At 38.4% G+C, this 19938-nt stretch overlaps 1 protein-coding gene across 1 annotated transcript in view; it reads right to left on the bottom strand.

Moving 5' to 3' along the window:
• The window catches only part of PIK3C2G (phosphatidylinositol-4-phosphate 3-kinase catalytic subunit type 2 gamma), a 206402-nt gene that overhangs the window by 106314 nt on the left and 80150 nt on the right, over positions 1-19938 (bottom strand). The window contains exons 17-18 of the mRNA XM_062616746.1: positions 8608-8701; positions 7337-7431 (exon numbers count right to left, since the gene is read on the bottom strand). Of these exons, the coding sequence (XP_062472730.1) occupies positions 7337-7431; positions 8608-8701 (189 nt within the window). The remainder of the gene's footprint in view (positions 1-7336; positions 7432-8607; positions 8702-19938) is intronic.

Below are 19938 nucleotides of genomic sequence, written 5' to 3'. Positions count from 1 at the left end.
TTCAGTTACAGCATTGGAGGGGTTATGGCAGATATGACTTGAAGCTACTAGGGAGTTTTCCAGCATAACTGAAGAATTAGATTTGTCAGCTTCAACATTTTTAAATGTAAAAGGAGCCAAAACAAAAATAAATCAGACAAGCAGTGTTTGGAAAAACAATGTACTGAAAAACGTTTTCCTCAGTGCTACATTATAAATCATGAAACAGCTAAAAGAATTAAGGCCAGTTGCTCCTTTTTAAATTTCTTTTTCAGAAATCTTTTCTCTTTTTTAGTTTATCTTTTCAACTGCAAGTAGGTTCACTTGTACAGATACAAAGTGGTGTTTTTTTCCATTAGAGTAACATGCACTGATAACTTTGGCATTTACAGACTTCTTTATGTTGCACTTGACAATGTTAATCCTCTTCAAGTATGATTTTTGGCATGTAATTTCCCCTGTTCCAAAGGAGACACACGTACACATTTATCTCTATGTTCAGTAACTTAACTGCAACTGAATACTTTTTCTGAACAAATACAATCAATGATGTGACCTGTCATGCTTCACTCTATTCTGACCCCAATATATGATCACAGTGGTGCCTTACCTCTTTCTTTTCATGCTTGTACCCAATTTGAAAAAACACATAGCATTCCTAGATTTCTAAATATTCAAGAACACATTCATTCTCCTAAGAATCATTAAAATAATTAAAATCAGACACATCTGTTGTTTATGCCCTTTGTCAAGGATTCACCAGATTATATCATATTCACTGAATTACAAAAAGGCATAGCTTTGATTGCTTTGTTAGTGGTTACATGGATTTCTTTTTTTTAAAGTGGTATTTTTTTAGAAGGGTGGGAAAACTAACTCCCTCTTTAAAACCTTAAAATGCTGTGTTCAGGTTGTTAACCTTTCCCAGTAGTGTTTGCAATTATGTTTATTATTTTAGTCAGAATATTTAAATTTAGAAAGCAAAATCATAGCATCTGCAACATCTTTGCTCTTTGGTAAACAAATGTTAAGTGCAAAGCCGTTTAAATTAAATAAGTGAAGTTAGTTCTAGCAAAACATATCACACTCTTAGTCCCAGAGAATAAATGCCTCATTAAAAGGGCACTAAAGCCAACAGAAAAAGTCCCATAAACTGCAAAGAGGTATGGATTCAGACTTCTCTTCTTTGTACATGGAACAGTATAGACAACAACTTTACAGATATTTCAAATATGCCTGCAAATTTGCCTGTAGCTTTGCCTGAGTGTATTATTTCTAGCATGCAATCCAGGCCTTTCAATTATCCTAGTCATAGTCAGCCTGTGCTTTAGGGTGCGCTTACACAACTAAATAAGAGACTCATGGAGCACTTGCTGGACCTGGAGCCAAACGGCATAGATGTAGTTCATTTGCAGCCCTCAGAATGAATCTTCACTGTCCATCACTGGACCTTGGATCTTCCTCATGCTCTGTGGACTACACCCTGTGGTCATGACCAATGAGATACAATTCTCCGTGTGCGCATTTGAGCCCATAGCTTCAGAAGTGCTGTGAAGTTATGTTATGGTGCATGAATAGTAGAGATACTAAAAGAGACTGAAGGTCAGCATCATCTACCTCAGATGGTTCACATGAGCATCCAAGTATGCGTAGAGCTGTGTTCTAGGACACAGTATGTCAAGGCTAGTGAGCTTTTGCCCATCTTATCTTTTATAGGGGTGGTTCCTGGAGTGAACTACTCACAAACTGTGTTCAAGATCTATCTTGGAGAAAGCAGCTGAAAATAGTGCAGGACAGAAAGGCAGCAGTTACAAATTTTGGCAGACTAAAGGTCTAGCAGTTGGTCTTGCTCCTCAGTCCTTTTGTACAGAGCAGTATTGACAGACCAAGGGCAGGTAGACACTGACAGCAGCTAGTACCTCCTTTTATCAACTCCAGCTGCGGTCACAGCCAGTTTACTCCTCTTTCTTTAGAGTCAGAAGAAAGTAAGTCTAAAATAGCACTTTTTCTTAAAATCTAGAATATTTGAATTAAATGTAAGACATGGATTTGTAGATTTAAATGTACCATTTGTCCACTCAGTCTGTAAATAATAAAAGTCAAAGCCAACAAAGAGCTATGCTACTTCTTTGTGCTTCTTCACAAAAAAAATTCTTTGTCTCATTTGACACCATCTTATTCTAAAACTGGAGTCTGACAAAATTTAAAGTCTGTATATTGGGAAACAAAACAATTATCTGCCTGTTTTCCAAGGCAATAAGCCAAGTCCCACAAGGTTAATAAAGAAGGACTAAGCATAGTAGATGGTTGAGTCATTATCTCACAAAAATAATGTTCTAATGGTGTTATTTACTATGAACATAAATAGCTAGAGAAAAAAAAGGTCTCCAAATTATTGGCATTTCATAAGTAAGGATTATGATTTCAGAACTAAAATCCCTGAATGTGAATCCCCTCTATGGTTGAGGTTCTCTGCAGTCCAAACCACAATGATGATCACATAAAGTACTCTAAATTTAGATGAAATTTATAATCACCTCTTGGTTGAATGACACATTACCATCAGAACGTTTGTAACATTGAGCAACTCCAGACTCAAATCCTAATGTAGGGTAGCAAAACAACTGATCAAGGTGGCTATTCATAGTTACCAATATGATTAAATGATCTTTTGATTCTGATCAGTAAAAGGACTGAATTAACACAAAACAAAAGAGACACCTTTTGTATTTACATTAATGTTATTTTAATGGGTTGGGCTTTTCAGCCTGCTCTACACAGTTATTTAGGAAGTTCAATAATAATTAACAGACTTGATAACTTCTGACTGTGGGAGAAAGACAACATAATGTCCTTCAGAAAGAGCTGGAGGATGGCTGCCTGTTTAATGTTCAGATAATTAGGAGTGTCTGACAGATGAGTATCTGCTTTATTTATTTGTTCTTTTGAAGTCTTCAATTAAATTATGGTTAATGCAGACCAGTTTGACACTGAAAAATATACTTCCTTTCAGAAAATATGAAACAATAATCTACTGCTCCAATGTTGGGGTGCTGAATGAAACTAAGCAATAACAATTTTTGAAAACATAGTGTTGAGAGACAAAGCTCCCAGTACTAGAGAATTTAACTAGGGTCTTTTTACACTTTTACACATTGTTTATGTTCTTTTTGCTTCTTACAGTTCTTTTTTATATCGAAAATGAAATTAAAATATTATGTTCCAGTCTTGAAATCAATAGTCTAATCACATTGTTTTCAGTGTGCTGGGTTTCACTAGCAATTCCTTTTTAATCTCTATTCTTACTTATCATACAAGATGTGTACTGGCAAAGATAGGAGACTACTCCCTTCTTTCTTGGTTGTCAGTTAAAATACAGTTGAGAAATGCAATAAACTAGTAAAGTTCTATAAAGATTTAGTGACTTAGAAGAGAAGCTACAAAAGGACATTTTGGCTTCAGCAAGGACTTCGCCTCAGATTTGGGTTTGTTTTCTTGAGCTAAGCATACCAGATTCTCATGCTCCGCCAAAATTTACAAACACCTGCATTCTTCCAGGACAATTAAACCTTTCTTAGCACCACCTTCAAGCAGCTGCCACAGATCCTAGAGGACACTATACTTTTCCCTATTACTCTAATCCTCCTGTGGAAGGCTACCATCTGAGAGACACACTCCTGGCCTGCTGCTGCCCGAGCCAGATGTTCCAGTTGTATGCTGCAGCTGCCACCTGTGAAAGAGCTGAAACTAGCAAAAACACTCAAGCAAGTGGGAAACCAATTGGCAGGCTAACAGAGACAGACATAGAGGGGTGGCTTAAAACCCTAGCACAGAAGCTGACCAAAAAAAATCAACCCTCGTGTGTATGAAATGCAGTAGCAAGGAGATAAACAGAGACTTTAAGCAAACAGGAGGGCCTACAGGGGCTCAAGCAGGTTTCTTTCCCTGCAAGCAACTTTTCTGCTTTGCTAGAATCAGTTTAATAACTTCTCTTCTTACCATAGCTCCACGGAATGGGAAACTTGTTCAAAACTAGAATTAGAGCGAATTTCTAAAAGGTAGTGGTGCAGGGTCAATGTTCCCCCTGCCTCATGGGCATTAGGAAATCTTCTGAAGTGAGACTAAAATGAGTTTTAAGTGGCACAAGGATCCTGTGCTGGCAGCGTATGCATGAGCAATTTTTAGTCGCCTTGAGAAGGGGAGTGCATTCAAAAGTACCAGTGCAGAACTGAAACACTGATGGAAGCAGATGGCCCAAATTCCTCAAGAGAGGGGAAATGTTACACATGATAAGAAAAAAAAAACACCCACACACAGAGGGTGTAAGATCAATTACCTTTTCACTCTACTTAGCATAATTAATGGAAAAAATCTGCAGCAAATGGAAGCAAAGAACAGACAAAAGCTATACTAATTTACAACAGCTGAAAAGGTACCCCAAAACTGAATATTCTATCTGTTCTGTCCCCCTTTGCCTATTATTGTCCCATATTTTTTAAATAAAATCTTCAGACAAACTTATCACTGCTTGATGGAAAGGAGCTGACAATTTACCACCTACACATTAATAATAAAAAGGTGATGAGCTGGTATATCATTGTTGGGTAGCTGCTTATCTCTGATGTGCAGGGAAATTGAGTAAATTTTAAATCACAGAGATATTATTATATTTGTCATTAAAATAAGTTAATGTTGTCAGTCAACACCATTTCTGGTAACTAGTTTCTGCATTCACAGTACTGTTGTAAAACATGGAAGTTAAAATCAGTTGACTTTTCCCTTGTGGTTCTGAAATCACATCACCATTTTTCTGAATTACATTAAAGTCTTCTTTCCATGTTTTATTTTGGGCGGTCACACTGTGCAGAATATTGTAACATTTAATAGTGGGATAGTAATGTCATTCACTAGAACTAAGAATAAGTATGAACTTTTTACTAAAGTTTGGTTGTCCCAGTCTGTCCTTCTTGATTGCTAATTTGGTAATGAAACAAAATGTAACACATGAGAATAACTGCGTTTCTTAAAAGTTCTTAATCTTACATGATTGTACATGCACACCTGTTCCCCACATTATTAGATCATTGAAGTTCTTTTAAAATCTATTTAGAAATAAATAGAAAAAAAACCTCTGTTTTCCATAAATTTTATGAAGACTGGAATTCAATTTGTGAAAGAAAACCTTAATTAAGGCTTTATTAGTAAGAACTATGAAATTACTCTTAAATTTTGTTAGTAGAATTTATGACTTGAGAAATTGTCTTTTATAATACTGGAACAGGAATATTAATAATTACATTAAATGAAATGTTAGGCAGAAAACAGTTTTCTACTGAAGAACATGATGGAACAGAGTAACCAAAGGAAAAAAAAAAGTGTATAGAAGCAAAGATTTTAAGAGAAAATTTTAGCAAAAAAAAGCAAAATTTTAAGAGAAATTTTAAGCAAAAAAAAAAAGGCAAAATTATAAGAGATGTGTGCCATATTAAAGTTTTCAGTTTAGACTGAAATATTTGAAAAAAAACCTAAAAAGAGGTACCTAGCATGAACAGGGCTACTATCAGCTGAAAGGCAGAGAATACAGTGAACAGTTAGAAGTATTCTATTTTATGCTTGTATGAATAGCTGTGCAATATATTAAGCTGTATATAAAATAAATATATTTTGCCACATTAAACTGTACCGTGGCAGATAAGGACATCTATTATTAAGGATAGAATATCTGCTCTGTATTACACAAGATTACAGTATCAGACAGATTGAGCAAAATTAGGGAAAGAAATGGGGACCTACAAAGACCTGTGCTGCAAAGTAAAGAGGAAGATGACCACAGATACTTAGCCATTTTAGTTCCAAGAAGAAGAGAGGTGTTAAAGAAGACAGAAAAAAAATGATGATATTTCCACTGTCCACTGAAATCTCAAAATAATTTCTAATTGCACAGGAAAACTACTAAATCTTTGGGCACATTTAAGAACTCTAGACTGGACATTTTACATCCAGTATAACTAAGTTTAATGTAAGATAGTAGAAACCGTCTTAGGCCTATTTCAGGCACTGCCAGCAAAATGACTTGTTAAATGTGTTTCTTCTTTGTTTGACAGATACGTTCCTTTATTGTTATCCTACTAATTTCAGTGAAACAAACACATTAATAACTCTGTTTTCTCCCCACTAACACTTCCAGAGATCATGCAGGTATGAAAGTATGACCTCTGCTCTTTTCGACCTCACACTTCATCAACCAAATAATTACATTTCAAGTTCTTGTCTTTCCTGTGCAGGGAGGAAAGCTTTTGCTTTAAGGGGTCTAAACCAGTTGAACTGTAAATGGAAGCTCAGTTCATCCATCATTATTAAACATGGAAAAAAAAACCAAAACACCAAGAGTTTGATTTTCACATCATAGGACAGCTGCTCAGATGGCAGAAAGCCACATTCCTATTCAGAGAGCCTTGACATAACAGCACGGCAAACCAGAATAACCACTGCATGCAATAATACATTTAGAGAGGTCATTACATTGTAGAAGTAAGGTGAACAGCACTTACTGTCAGGAGTAGTAGATCTTCACAGTCATGAAAAGGACCTATTGGAAACTCTACTGAGAGACACTTTGACACATGAGAAGTCTGACAACTTCAGGAGAGATCAGTGAAATCAAAAAAGCAGGATCCTTTATAAGTAAGCCAATGCTGCTTGGAACTTGCAAAGTTTGAGGAAGATTATTTTTGGCTCAAACCAGAAAATGCAAAAAAATACAAATGATATCTTACTTAAGTGAATGGAACTTCCCCCCTTCTTCCTGCCAGGGCGCTATGAAATGAGTGGTTTATGGTCGTTCAAAGAACGACCACTGGAGGTATTAGCAAGAGCAATTTTAATATGATTTATAAAGGCATGACTGAACAGAATTCAATGGAGGGTTCACTCTATTACTCACTAGGTGGATGAAGCATACAGAGGAAAACTGAGGTAAAATTGAGCTAAAGATGGCTGATACAGAGATCAAAGGCACAAAGGGCAAAGGAGACCCTCCTGTTGAATCATGAGGTTCAAAATAGACCTCCTTGCTTTCTAAACTCCTGATGGAACCTAGGTGCAGCTGGATCTCCTCTTAGTCTTAGACTTAGATTTGGTCAATAGTACTCATCTAAAGGGTGATGCACCACCACACAGGGGCAGGATGAAGGTAGAGACACGTAGGTGTTTTATGCAATTTACCAATACCCAGTACTGAAAAGGGAATGAAAAGGAGCAAAAGCATGGGTTTTCTGTTTGTTTTAAACAAAAAGAATCATGGATAAAGTTCTCTGTAACAGAAAATTACTACGGTAGTTATGGTAAATGATCTTACCAGTAAAGCTGATGGGCCACTTGGATGCTCTGAAGAGAACGATTCAGCAGGAGTTGCACTAAAGGGCTTTCAAGACTCCACTCAAACTTGAGCACCTAGCAGATTAATTAACAATAACAATCACCTGTATGTTGGCTTTATTGTCTCCCCTTTATCACAAAATTAATCAGAAAGTCCTTAGTTTGAATGAAGTAATCCAACATATAGAGAACTCCCTAGTAATGCAAAGAGAAAGAAACATCAGGCACAAGTGTCTGCCACTGACCTGTAAAATAGACAGATATCATCCTGATTCTGGCTGTGTTAGCATATTTGTAAATACGTAGCTTTTCTTCCCCCACTTAAAACTATCAATGCTATATTTAAATTTATATCAGATTACCTGGTTTGCCAAATAAACTTATTTGTGAAACAGAAGCTGTGGAAAGTGAAAGGTGGCATAAGTGCGCCAGTTTGTGAAAGTTATAAAGCTGTACAGATTCTACTGCTTCACAGTAATGGATTAGTGGATTACATATCTATATTAGCACATGTATACATATACACCTATGTACAGATACATGTACATCTACACAGATATGTGTATATATGTGTAATTTATATAAATATACATTTTAAAATATATAAAACCCCCTGAGGAACTCTGGAACATAAAATAGTAAGCAATCCATGCACACAGTGTTACAAAGTAAGAGGATAGAAGTTTCAATAGTTTCTCCTTAACTGCAACACAACTACTCAACCACAAGGTGATTGCTTTGGAAGCAGTGGGCCCATAACTTGTAAAACATTAAAGTCTATTGAAATACAATGTACATCTACAAAGAGGCAATTCCATACCGAAATTTCCCTGGTTACTCTGTGTTGACAAGGATTTTCCACTTATATGTGATATTAAGAAAACTGTGATTTATTGAAACACCATTTGCTTCCTTGACTGCAACAAAGCCCTGCGACCACCAGCCCCTGGTTTAGTGGTCATAGAAATATTTCTCTTGTTCAGATACTGTTTTTATTTGTTTTTATTACTTCAAAATACCTCCTTTTAGTATACAGAAAAGCTCAATGAACATGCCAATACACTCACATTCTCTTGAGTGAAAAACAAGTCTATACCTCAGCCTTGTTGTTAATTCAATCATTGCATCAGCTGACCAACATTTTTTTTTATTCCTCTTACAATGTGTCAATCAAACAGAAAGAATAAGAAATATTTAATGAAGTTATTGATCCAGACAGAAGAATTCTTTGGCTATCAATTTCTTCCTTACCTGAACCAGCTGTGGAAGGTATTCCAACAATTCGTCATTTGACATATTTTCTATTTGTTGGACTGCTGTTCTGCGAATATCTTTATCTGGAAAACTAGAGCAAAATAAATAGGTATCATTAAGAGCTACTGAACTACTGCAACTCTCCTGAGCTCTCAGTGATATAAAATGTTAGAAAACAAGCTTTTTTTCTCAAAATGAAGTAAGAAAAAAGATCAATTCACTTGCTTTACTGTAGCAAGAGTCAAGAAACACATAGCGGATAACTTAATTGGACTGACTGTTACAGTGGGAAAAAAAAAAACCACCTTGATCTGCAAATACCTTTTTTAATTTGAGCTATCATGTATTACAATTTTCTGAGATATGAAGCAAATTATGGATCTTTTTTTGCTGCTCGTACTTACCTGAAATAGAAAATTTCTGTGCCATGAGAACTTTTTAACAGTCACTTGAGGACTTCTTTTTTTTTTGAGCAGCAACATAAAAGCTTGAAATTTCCAACATAAAAATGGTTCATTCTTGATAATTTATTCCAATGTCAGCTTTTCTGGTTCATATCATAATACATTAAAAAATATTTTTTAAACAGAAGTGATTTTGAAATGGAAAACGTGTTTGCTTTTTAGCTTTCCTAAAGGAAAATTCAGTGAAAAATCAACACCTTCCCCCACAAACACACCAAGTCAGTGAAAAAGCTGTTTCTGATGGGAAAATGATTGAGCATTCAGCATAAGCTGTATTCTTAACAAATTCTGGTTGAAGCCAGAGTAGCTGTAGCCTAATATAGATTTTGTGATGGAGCTCTAACCACAAAAATGATAAAAGAGGAAAACACAGTGTAGCAGCAATGAGTAAAAAAGGGACAGCAGGCTGGATAATATAGCTGGTCAAAACATTGTCTTTAACTAAGAAAAAGAATGAAACCTTTATGTAACCTGACTGATCAAAACTGACTCTTAACAGAACATTTGTTCTCATTTCAGAAAAAAGACAAAAAGTACACAGTGTTTTTGTACACATTTCTGAAAAATAATCTTTTAAGGACTTTTTCAGAAAAAAAAATACAAAAACAATTGCCACCTTTTAAATGTGTTGCATTTGTGACATTAATCGTGATAAAGGGAGAATTTCATGTACACAGAAGTTGCCTCCATTGGTTCACAGTTATCTGTTCTGCTACTGTCCCGCTTTCACAAGGAGAGAAACACGTGCTCTTCTGTGTATGTCTGCTATGTGCTGTCACCCTTAACTATGTGTTAGCACTTGAAGCTTATCCAATCTTTCCTGTCTTCTCCTGAGCAGTCTGGAAATGTTTACTCAGACCTTTCAGTTACCAGAGTCGTAAGAATGGTCATCTCTGTCTAAGAGGCAAAAATGTCTTCAAACAGCACTACAATCAATTAGATGTTTGAAAGAGCTGCTGTGCTTTGATCCAGTTCTCTGAGGGCAAGTACCTGCCCACATAAAGCAGTGAATGCCTTGCCTCTGAACTGATATGGCTATTAAGCTCTTTTGAAACTCTCTGATTTGGCAGTCTAGGAATACATAATAATGACAGCTGAAGGACAGAGATTACCCTGTCAATTCATGTTGGAGAAACTCCTTTGAAATCAGAACCATCATGTATGGCAGCAGGTGTAAGGCAGCCACCAGAATTACTGCTTTATGAACTCAACACTAAACCAGACTTTTCTCTTCCAGGCTTCCCAACCAGCCCCTCTTGACAACAACATACCCACTAGAAAAATAAATCAGAAGTGAAACATGGGAGAGAGTACCACGTTTGCAGCAATGACTACTCATTGCTATCAAGAGAGAAAGAGAAGAAATTATAAAGGTAAGTGCTCAGACGTATAATGGCACCTGCAGCTCTGAACTTGAGCTTTTAAGTTCAATAAAACAAGCTGAAGCAGAACAATACACACACTTTGATCACCAGATTAACTATAGGCTGTCAAAAGAAGTGGATATTTGGAAAAAAAACAGCTAACAGTTGGACTTGCTTGAAAGGCTTCGCTTTCAGTGCTGAAATCAGCTGCTACCTCTAGCACTTTGCAACCCCCTTTTAACCATGCAGCTCAGGTCTAACTTTATTATTTTGTTTGTCTCTTGTGGTACATATTTGATTATGTTTTTAATACAGTTCATAATTGTTTGTATAATGCTAAGAGGGCCTTGATGGGGATAGAGGGAATACATTATAAATAAATTATCATGATAGCCCCAAATTAGCCTATCTTGCCAGGATTATTTATTTATTTATTCGAGGCAACCTATTAGGAACATGAAACTGTTACTTGAATATTCACATGGCTATTTAGAACAAAACATATTTGAAGGGGGACTGCATACTAAAAGAAAAAAATCCCTTTCATATCATCCTATCTTCTAATTACGCGACTGCTCTACAGGTTTGTGTGCCAAGCATGTATAGATAATATGGTCTTTCCTTTTCCCTTCTCACCTAGTTCAACAGGTTACTGAACAGTAAATTATGCCCTATGCAGGCACCAAGTCAAGCAGAAAAATACTACTTAGTTACTGTTTGTCTTTACTAGTACCCAACATTTGAATATATGCAATGCTATTATGAAAAGCCTACATTTTTACAACTTAACAAAGAACAATAAAATTATTTTGATACCAACCTTTCCAGAAAATTCAACCATTAATATTTGGTTTAGAATTAATTTGCTCTAAGTCAAAACTGGGGCTACACCTAAGCTAGCAGAAGTATCTCTAGATGTGATTAGAATAATGATGAGCTCAAATGCATAGGCACTGCGATGAAACACCTACAGGTTAGTTTCCTTTGGGAAACATGGCTCTTGTCACTCTTCTTGAATGAGATTTTCATAGAATCATAGACTCAACTAGGTTTGAAAAGATCTTTAAGATGATCAAGTCCAACCATTACCCCAGGACTGCCAAGACCACCACTAAACCATGTCACTAAGCATCTCATCTAGACAGTTTTTGAACACCTCCAGAAACAGTGATTCCACCACTTCCCTGGGCAGCCTGCTCCAATGCCTGAGCAACCCCTCAGTGAAGAAATTTTTCCTAATACCTAACCTAAACCTCCCCTGGGGCAGCTTGAGGCCATTAACTCTTGTCCTATCACTTGTTACTCAGGAGAAGAGACTGACCCCCACCTCACTACAACCTCCTTTCAGATAAGGTCCCCCTGAGCCTTCTCTTCTCCAGACTAAACACTTCCAGTTCTCTCAGCCGCTCCTCATCACACTTGTGCTCCACACCCTTCACCAGCTCCATTGCATTTTCTGGACCCGTTCCAGTACCTCAATGTCTTTCTTGTAGTGAGGGGCCCAGAATCAAATACAATGTTTGAGTTGCAGCCTAACCAGTGCCGAGTACAGGGGGATGATCACTGCCCTGGCCCTGCTGTTACAGGCTGGGATGCCATTGGCCTTCTTGACTGCCTGGGCAAGAGCTGGCTTATGTTCAGCTCTGTCAGTCAGTATCCCCAGGTATCCTGAGCAGCTTTCCAGCCACCCTTCCCCAAGCCTGGAGCATTGCATGGGGTTGTTGTGGCCCAAGTGCAAGATCTGGCACTTTGCTTTGTTACGCCTCATACCATTTGACACAGCCCATTGCTCCAGCCTGTCCAGACCCCTCTGCAGAGCCTTCTTATCCTCCAGCAGATCAGCACTCCCTCTCAACTTGGTGCTGTCTGCAAATTTACTGAGTGTTTGATAACTTGTTGGTCATGGTTACTAAACTGCTTCTTTCAGCTTGTAATTACTGAGGTCAGCTTTGAATATTTGTGAAAGAATGGGTAGTTAACACATTCTTTTAACTACCTGACAATTTGTTAAGCCCCAGATGCAGTATCCACTCTGGTCTTGAATTTCAGCGTTGGAAAGGGCCACAGGTACAATATTTTGTTTGGTTTACCCCTTACATTTGAATTTGAGCAAACATTTAACATGATCAGGAACACCAGAACTACAGCAAATACTTATAACTCAATTTTTATTTCACGATGCTTATGCTATTCATGCTTATATACATCAGTTTATTTGCTAAAACTCAGTAACAGGGTAAGGTCTAGAAGCAGATCTGAGTGAAAAATCCTACACTTCACTTGCCTGGAAACGACACCATCTTGTAGCCTGGTAATTAATTAGGGCTAGAGGGTTTAATTTCTGTGAATAATCTCTCAAACTTCTGAGCACTGTATCAAATCTAATTTTAGTAATCCATAAATGAGTCTCAATTATAGGATGCAATTAATTGATTTTTTGGCTCTCTGACTCAATGCAAGAGAAATCACTTTAGGCTTGAGAAAAACACCTCCATTTGGTGGACATTTTCATTTCATTTTAGAGGACAGCTGATTTCCAGGGCTTGCTACAATGAATACGTAACTATTTACACATAATGAAAACTCTAGAAGCAGAGAAGCAAGATGACTGTATTACAACAAATTCAATATTCCACTCTTTAAGGGTATTCTTCTAAGAAAGAGGAGCTCATCTGTATCACAGCTCATCTGTATCAGATCAATTTTGCAAAGGATTTGAACCATGGATTTATCAGGTTCCTGACATGTGGCTGCTGATAATGGCTTCAGAGAGGCAGGAGATTAAGGCACTCCTCTTCCCTAGCTGTTTTATGGTTGCTACCAAAATATCTGATAATTTAGCTAGAAAAAAAAGCAACTTAAGCCAAAAACCTTTAACAATGCTTATATATTTCACTCTTTATGGAAGCTTTCATCCAAGTTTCCACTTACTTCCAGCTGTATTTTTTTTTTTCCTTGAAAAAAAACAAACCTACTGGTCAATAAATAAGTAAATAGAGCTACAGCTACCCTCATTTACTTGCTTGTCTGCATTGTAATATACTGTAGCTTTCTCCTTTTGGCCAATTTTATTTGTTCTCTCTTCAGGTAATGAGTACTCCACAACAAAGACCATGGCTTCTTACAAGTTTTTTCCATGTTTACACACTCAGGGACACTACTGAAAAATAAACAATATGCAAACAATAGCTGCAGAGTCCAGTTCTTAGCAATAGGTCACACTATGCATGACTTCAAATTTCCCCTTAGTAGATTGTTAGGTCTGCCTTGAAACTTTAAGATGGTTTCTGTAAATTCAGTTTTGAGCTGGATGAGCATAGATTACAACATACTTTAGAGGTAGCAACAACTTTAATTCTTTTCATATAGGTAGCCAGTAGGGAGCTATTTGTCTAGATGTACTTTTCAGCTAAATCAGATTCAAACAGAAAACTAAGTGCTGTTGAGGCACCTTGTGGATTAGTGAAATTCTCCTGAGACTTTAGCATCTGCCAGTGGTGACTTGATTGTAAATGAGAAATAGATGTGCATTTCATTTTTAACAGCTTTATTGTCCTGATTTTATTGCACTATCTCAACCTCAGGCTGGAAAATATTTGTCAGGTAAATGGAACTGTACAGCTCACTATATTTTCTCACATGTGAGGATCTCTGTAGAGAACAGCATGGCTTTTCATGACCCGTCTTTTAAGTTAGAGGCTTATAACATACCACAAATTTCTGCAATTCCCTTTACATTTTAAGTTCTGTTGCATTTTCAAAAAAAAAGACTCTAGTCCCACAAAATGCATGCTATTAAGACTGGCAGAAACAAGGGAGTTTGAGCTAGTTAACCTTCCGGCATGAAGATACTATCATCTAAAAAAAAAAAAACAACAAAAAAAACCAACCCACTCTCGATTTAGTAAAGGCTCAAATCATTGATGGGTGCAACTGGTCCAAGAAAGAAAGCCAGAGAAAGGGAAGGGCATGAGATACTTCTGGGGGTCTTAAGAGAGCTAGTGGATGTAGTTGCCAAGCCATTACCTACCAAATTTGAGAAGTCATGGCAGCCTGATGAAGCTCCCGCTGACTGGAAAAAAGTCCCCATTTTTACAAAGGGAAAAAGAAAGATCTGGGGAACTACAGGCCAGTCAGTCTCACCTTGGTGCCTGGTAAGATCATGGAGGAAATCCACCTGGCAACTACGCTACAGCACGTGGACAATAAGGAGGTGATTGGTGACAGCCAACATGGCTTCACTAAGGCAAATCATGCCTCAGAAATTTGGTGGCATTCTGCGACAGGATGACAGTGTTGGTGGATAAAGAAAGAGCGACTAATATCATCTACCTGGACTTGTGCAAAGCATTTGACACTGTCCTGCACAACATCATTGCCTCTACACTGGAGAGGCATGGATTTCACAGAGAGACCACTCAGTGGATAAGGAATTGGATGGATGTTTGCTTTCACAGAGTTGTGGTCAATGGCTCGATGTCCAAGTGGAAAAAAGTGATGAGCGGTGCTCACCAGGAGTCAGTACTGGGACTGGTGCTATTTAACATCTTTGTTGGTGACATGGACAGTGGGATTGAGCACACCCTTTAGCAAGTTTGCTGATGACACCAAAGTGTGTGGTGCAGTTGATGTGCTGGAGGAAAGGGATGCCACCCAGAGGGACCTTTACAGGCTTAAGAGGTGGGTCTGTGCAAACCTCATGAAGTTCTACCAGGCCTACAAGAAATCTGGACAGGTACTTTTCATAAGAGCAAGCAGTTACAGGACAAGGGGTAATAGCTTTAAAATGAAAGAGGGCAGATTTAGAGTAGTTACTAGGAAGTTAGTTATTATTATTAGTTATTACTGTGAAGATGGTGAGACACAGGAATAGGTTGCCCCGAGAAGCTGTGGATGTCCCATCCCTGGAAGCGTTCAAGGCCAGGCTGGATGGACCTTTGAACAACTCACTCTAGTGGAAGGTATCTCTGCCCATAGCAAGATGGTTGGAACTAGATGATTGTTAAGATCCCTTCCAATCCAAACCATTCTACAATTCTATGAACTGTTTAAAAGAATAGACAGATAAGTTTTGGTTGGCCATTTAACTATTTTAAAACTAATTAGACCAGAAGAGAGAAGAAACTTATAGAAAATGATTAAGGAATTCCTTTAGTTTTAGCACACATTAGCAGGGCTTATTAGCTTTCTGTTGGTGATTGTTTTCATTCCTTTGACGGCTTCTAAAGCAAACACTGTGTGAGTGTATGATGATTAGAAAATGGCAAGGACTAAAATAAAGTACAGAAAGATAACAAATACTGTCAGTAAAAAGGACACTGGATTTTCAAAATTTCAGGTAAAAAAGAGCAATATTTTCATTCCTCATAAGATGCGAACGCACCCCGTCCCCACACATTGCAAAGTTTATGGTCAGTTACATTAGGTATTGCCTTGGCTGACTGATGGCAAGCTCAATCTGTAGAATTTACTCACAGAAAATACTTTTAAGTAATGCTTACATAGATTTTCTATAAGAAGTCATGACTAAAACAACTAGCAGTAAGATGTCATGGAGACCATATGGTGAACCATATCCTATGAGAGAACAAGAGTAGGAAGAAATTAACAGAAAGCAGTTTTGCATTTGAAACCTGTATGATTTAGTGGGTTCTTCCCACCCAAGACACAAAGTTTGCTCCCTGTTACATTAAAACAAAAGAAGAAAAAAAGAAAATTTGATTATTTAGAGGCTTAGCCTTTTGATTAGATTGTACGTTTATGTATAGAAAGCATGCCGTATCCTACATAGCTGTCCATTGTTAGTTGTCCTGCTATAGCTGTCTGCTATAGTAACTTCATATTTATTGCCAATAAAGCTAGAAATGGTTAAAGGCGGGGGGGGGAAGAAGGAAATAATTACATTCTGGTGCTTAAATGAACATGTGCATACATCCCCACAGAAGTTATCACTAAATTTCATGTACGTTACTACAAAGCAGTGTTAAAGCTTTATCAGTACTGTGTTCTGTACATCACATTAATTATAGACCGCTGCTTTGTTCTATCTTATTTCTTAGCATAAGCCTGTGTTGCTGTCCCCACTGATATACAACTACAGCCTTTTACACCAAGTAAGATGCAAACAGGCAAGATATACCCCAGCTGTGTCTGCTTGATAAATATTCTATTGGGCATTCCATTGTAGATGCTCAGGGAACAGTTTAAATTCTGCTTCTATTAAGACAATGACAATCTGATTCAAAAATTCTAAATCAATTTGGTTTTCAAAGGTGTAATAACAAAATCTGGCTTCAAGCTATCACACTTTATTGTAATTATTAGAAAGTGAGTTTCACATATATCGGTACATATCCTAACTACTGAAACTCAATAGCTATTCTGCTTCATAACATGAAAAATCAACAATAATACTGTGAGAACCAAAGGCTGAGGGATGCTATAAGCAAAAGAGGTCAAGGAGAGGTAGGAGGAGTCATATTTTCATCTACTCTGCCTATTCCATACAGGGGATTAACTGAGGTAGTACAAAACCCCTTTGACTTTAATGTCTGATCTCAAAATCCTCTGGTTTGGCACACAGCTTTAAAGGCATGTCCATTCCTGTGCACCTGCTGTGACAGAGAAGTTAGCAGGAAGTTTCGAGGAAAAAATTAAGCCTACCACGAGTTCACCTCCACTGTCTACATCAAAAAATTCTCTCTTCAGAATGTTTGCAGCCATGCACAAAGCTGGAAAATTACATACCTTCTTCAGTGACTGCTTACAGATTCTAGCATGATTTCCTGATTCCTAGCCATAATATCTCACAGGGCTGCAAATGTACTTTAGATGTGCCAGAAAAACAAGGTTAGAGAAAACATTCTGCTATTTGTTTTAATGAATACATTCAGGCTTTCATTTTTTATAATTTGAATAGCAAGATAACCTGACACAAAATTGTAAGAACAGTTGTCCTGTACATATACAAAATATTAGCATTAGTATCACATCATAGAATCATAGAATAGTTAGGGTTGGAAAGGACCTTAAGATCATCTAGTTCCAATCCCCCTTCCATGGGCAGGGACACCTCACACTAAACCATGGCACCCAAGACTCTGTCCAACCTGGCCTTGAACACCGCCAGAGATGGAGCATTCACAACTTCCCTGGGGAACCCAGTCCAGTGCCTCACCACCCTTACAGTAAAGAACTTCCTCCTTATAGCCAATCTAAACTTCCCCTGTTTAAGTTTTAACCCATTTCTCCGTGTCCTATCACTACAGTCCCTAGTGAAGAGTCCCTCTCCAGCATCCTTGTAGGCCCCCTTCAGATACTGGAAGGCTGCTATGAGGTCTCCACGCAGCCTTCTCTTCTCCAGGCTGAACAGCCCCAACTTTCTCAGCCTATCTTCATCTGGGAGGTGCTCCAGTTCCCCGATCATACTCATGGCCCTCCTCTGGACTTGTTCCAACAGTTCCATGTCCTTTTTATGTTGAGGACACCAGAACTGCACACAATACTCCAGGTGAGGTCTCACAAGAGCAGAGTAGAGGGGCAGGATCACCTTCTTTGACCTGTTGGTCACGCTCCTTTTGATGCAGCCCAGGATACAGTTGGCTTTCTGGGCTGCAAGTGCACACTGCCGGCCCATGTTCATTTTCTCATCGACCAGCACCCCGAAGTCCTTCTCCGCAGGGCTGCTCTGAATCTCTTTTCTGCCCAACCTGTAGCTGTGCCTGGGGTTGCTCCGACCCTTGCACTTCTCATGGTTAAACTTCATGAGGTTGGCATCAGCCCACCTCACAAGCGTGTCAAGGTCCCTCTTGTTGGCATTCCTTCCCTCCAGGGTATCAACCGAACCACACAGCTTGGTGTCATCGGCAAACTTGTTGAGGGTGCACTCAATCCCACTGTCCATGTCACCAACAAAGATGTTAAACAAGACTGGTCCCAACACCGATCCCTGAGGGACATCACTCGTTACTGGTCTCCAGCCAGACATTGAGCCATTGACCACAACTTTTTGTGTGCGGCCATCCAGCCAGTTCTTTATCCACTGAGTGGTCCATCCATCAAATTGATGTCTCTCCAATTTAGAGACAAGGATGTCGTGTGGGACAGTGTTGAATGCTTTACACAAGTCCAGGTAGATGACATCAACTGCTCCACCCCTGTCCATCAGTTCTGTAGCCCCATCATAGAAGGCCACCAAATTGGTCAGGCAGGATTTCCCCTTAGTGAAGCCATGCTGGCTGTCACCAAGCACCTTGTTGATTTTCATGTGCCTTAGCATGCCTTCCAGGAGAATCTGCTCCAAGATTTTGCCAGGCACAGAGGTGACACTGACTGGTCTGTAATTCCCCAGGTCATCCATTTTCCCCTTCTTGAAAATGGGGGTTATATTTCCCTTTTTCCAGTCATCGGGAACTTCACCTGACCGCCATGATTTCTCAAATATGATGGCCAGCAGCTTCGCAACTTCATTCTCCAGCTCCTTCAGGACCCGCAGATGGATCTCATCAGGACCCATGGACTTGTGCACGTTCAGATTTTTAAGATGGTCTCGAACCAGACCCTCTCCTACAGTGGGCCCAAGGTTTTCATTCTCACAGTCCCTGCGTCTGACTTCCAAGACTTGGGTGGTGTGGTCAGAACCTTTGCCAGTGAAGACTAAGGCAAAGAGGTCATTAAAAACCTCAGCTATCATAAGTGATGGTGCTTCTAACACTGCCTTTGGTTTCTTTTTGTCATCAAGAAATTGCACTGAATAAACAAGTGCACTGGTGTTACTTCCCTGGCTACTGTGCCATGCAATGTAAATACAGTTAGAGAAAGCTCTAGCTCCACTAAAGCTTGGCTTTTTACCAAACTCAGTAAGTAAAGTCAATGACAAAATGCACAGGGCACTAATAAGCAGTGCTGAGTAGGAGGAACCAGCTTAATAACTTCTGCCTTAGGGAAAATTCTATTTTTTTAGGTAATGGCTTATGATCATCCTTCCCTGAAATTACAGGTAAAACAGACTGTAAAATCTTCTTCCACATATCCCCCTGCCATCCTCTCCATCTTGTATTTATTGATTAAAGAAACTTTCATTGTTTTTTAAATTGTTTTTTTAATTGTTGGCTTCTGAAGTTTTAAGAATCAATGCACTTATTCCAAGTACCGGATGCAAGGTTGCTACTGAACTTATCTGTGAAATGCACCATGATTGCATTTCTAATTTATGAAAGTTCTTTCTTTCCACTGCATAAATATGCTATAATTTGGCTGCATTACAATGTGCTTGTAAAGTGTGAGAGAAACATGCTCAAAGAACAAGAAACACCTATTAAACTGTACATTTAACTGTGTAGTGAACAAAACAATTCAGAAGTTTCAGAAAGTTGCAAAGAGCATTCTAACACAGATGCATGACAATGGGGCTTGATTTGATGGGCCATGATATCTCCCCCTAAGCTCTGTGATGCAGTCTTCTAACCCATGCAATGAGCAAATACCTCCAGTGATTTTCA

This window comes from Pezoporus occidentalis, unplaced genomic scaffold, assembly GCF_034315485.1.
Source record: "Pezoporus occidentalis ecotype Australia unplaced genomic scaffold, CSIRO_AGI_Poc_V1 ctg19, whole genome shotgun sequence".
Classification (NCBI taxonomy): domain Eukaryota; kingdom Metazoa; phylum Chordata; class Aves; order Psittaciformes; family Psittacidae; genus Pezoporus; species Pezoporus occidentalis.
The sequence above is the reverse complement of the archived record's forward strand: the minus strand, read 5'-3'. Positions and strand labels throughout refer to the sequence as shown.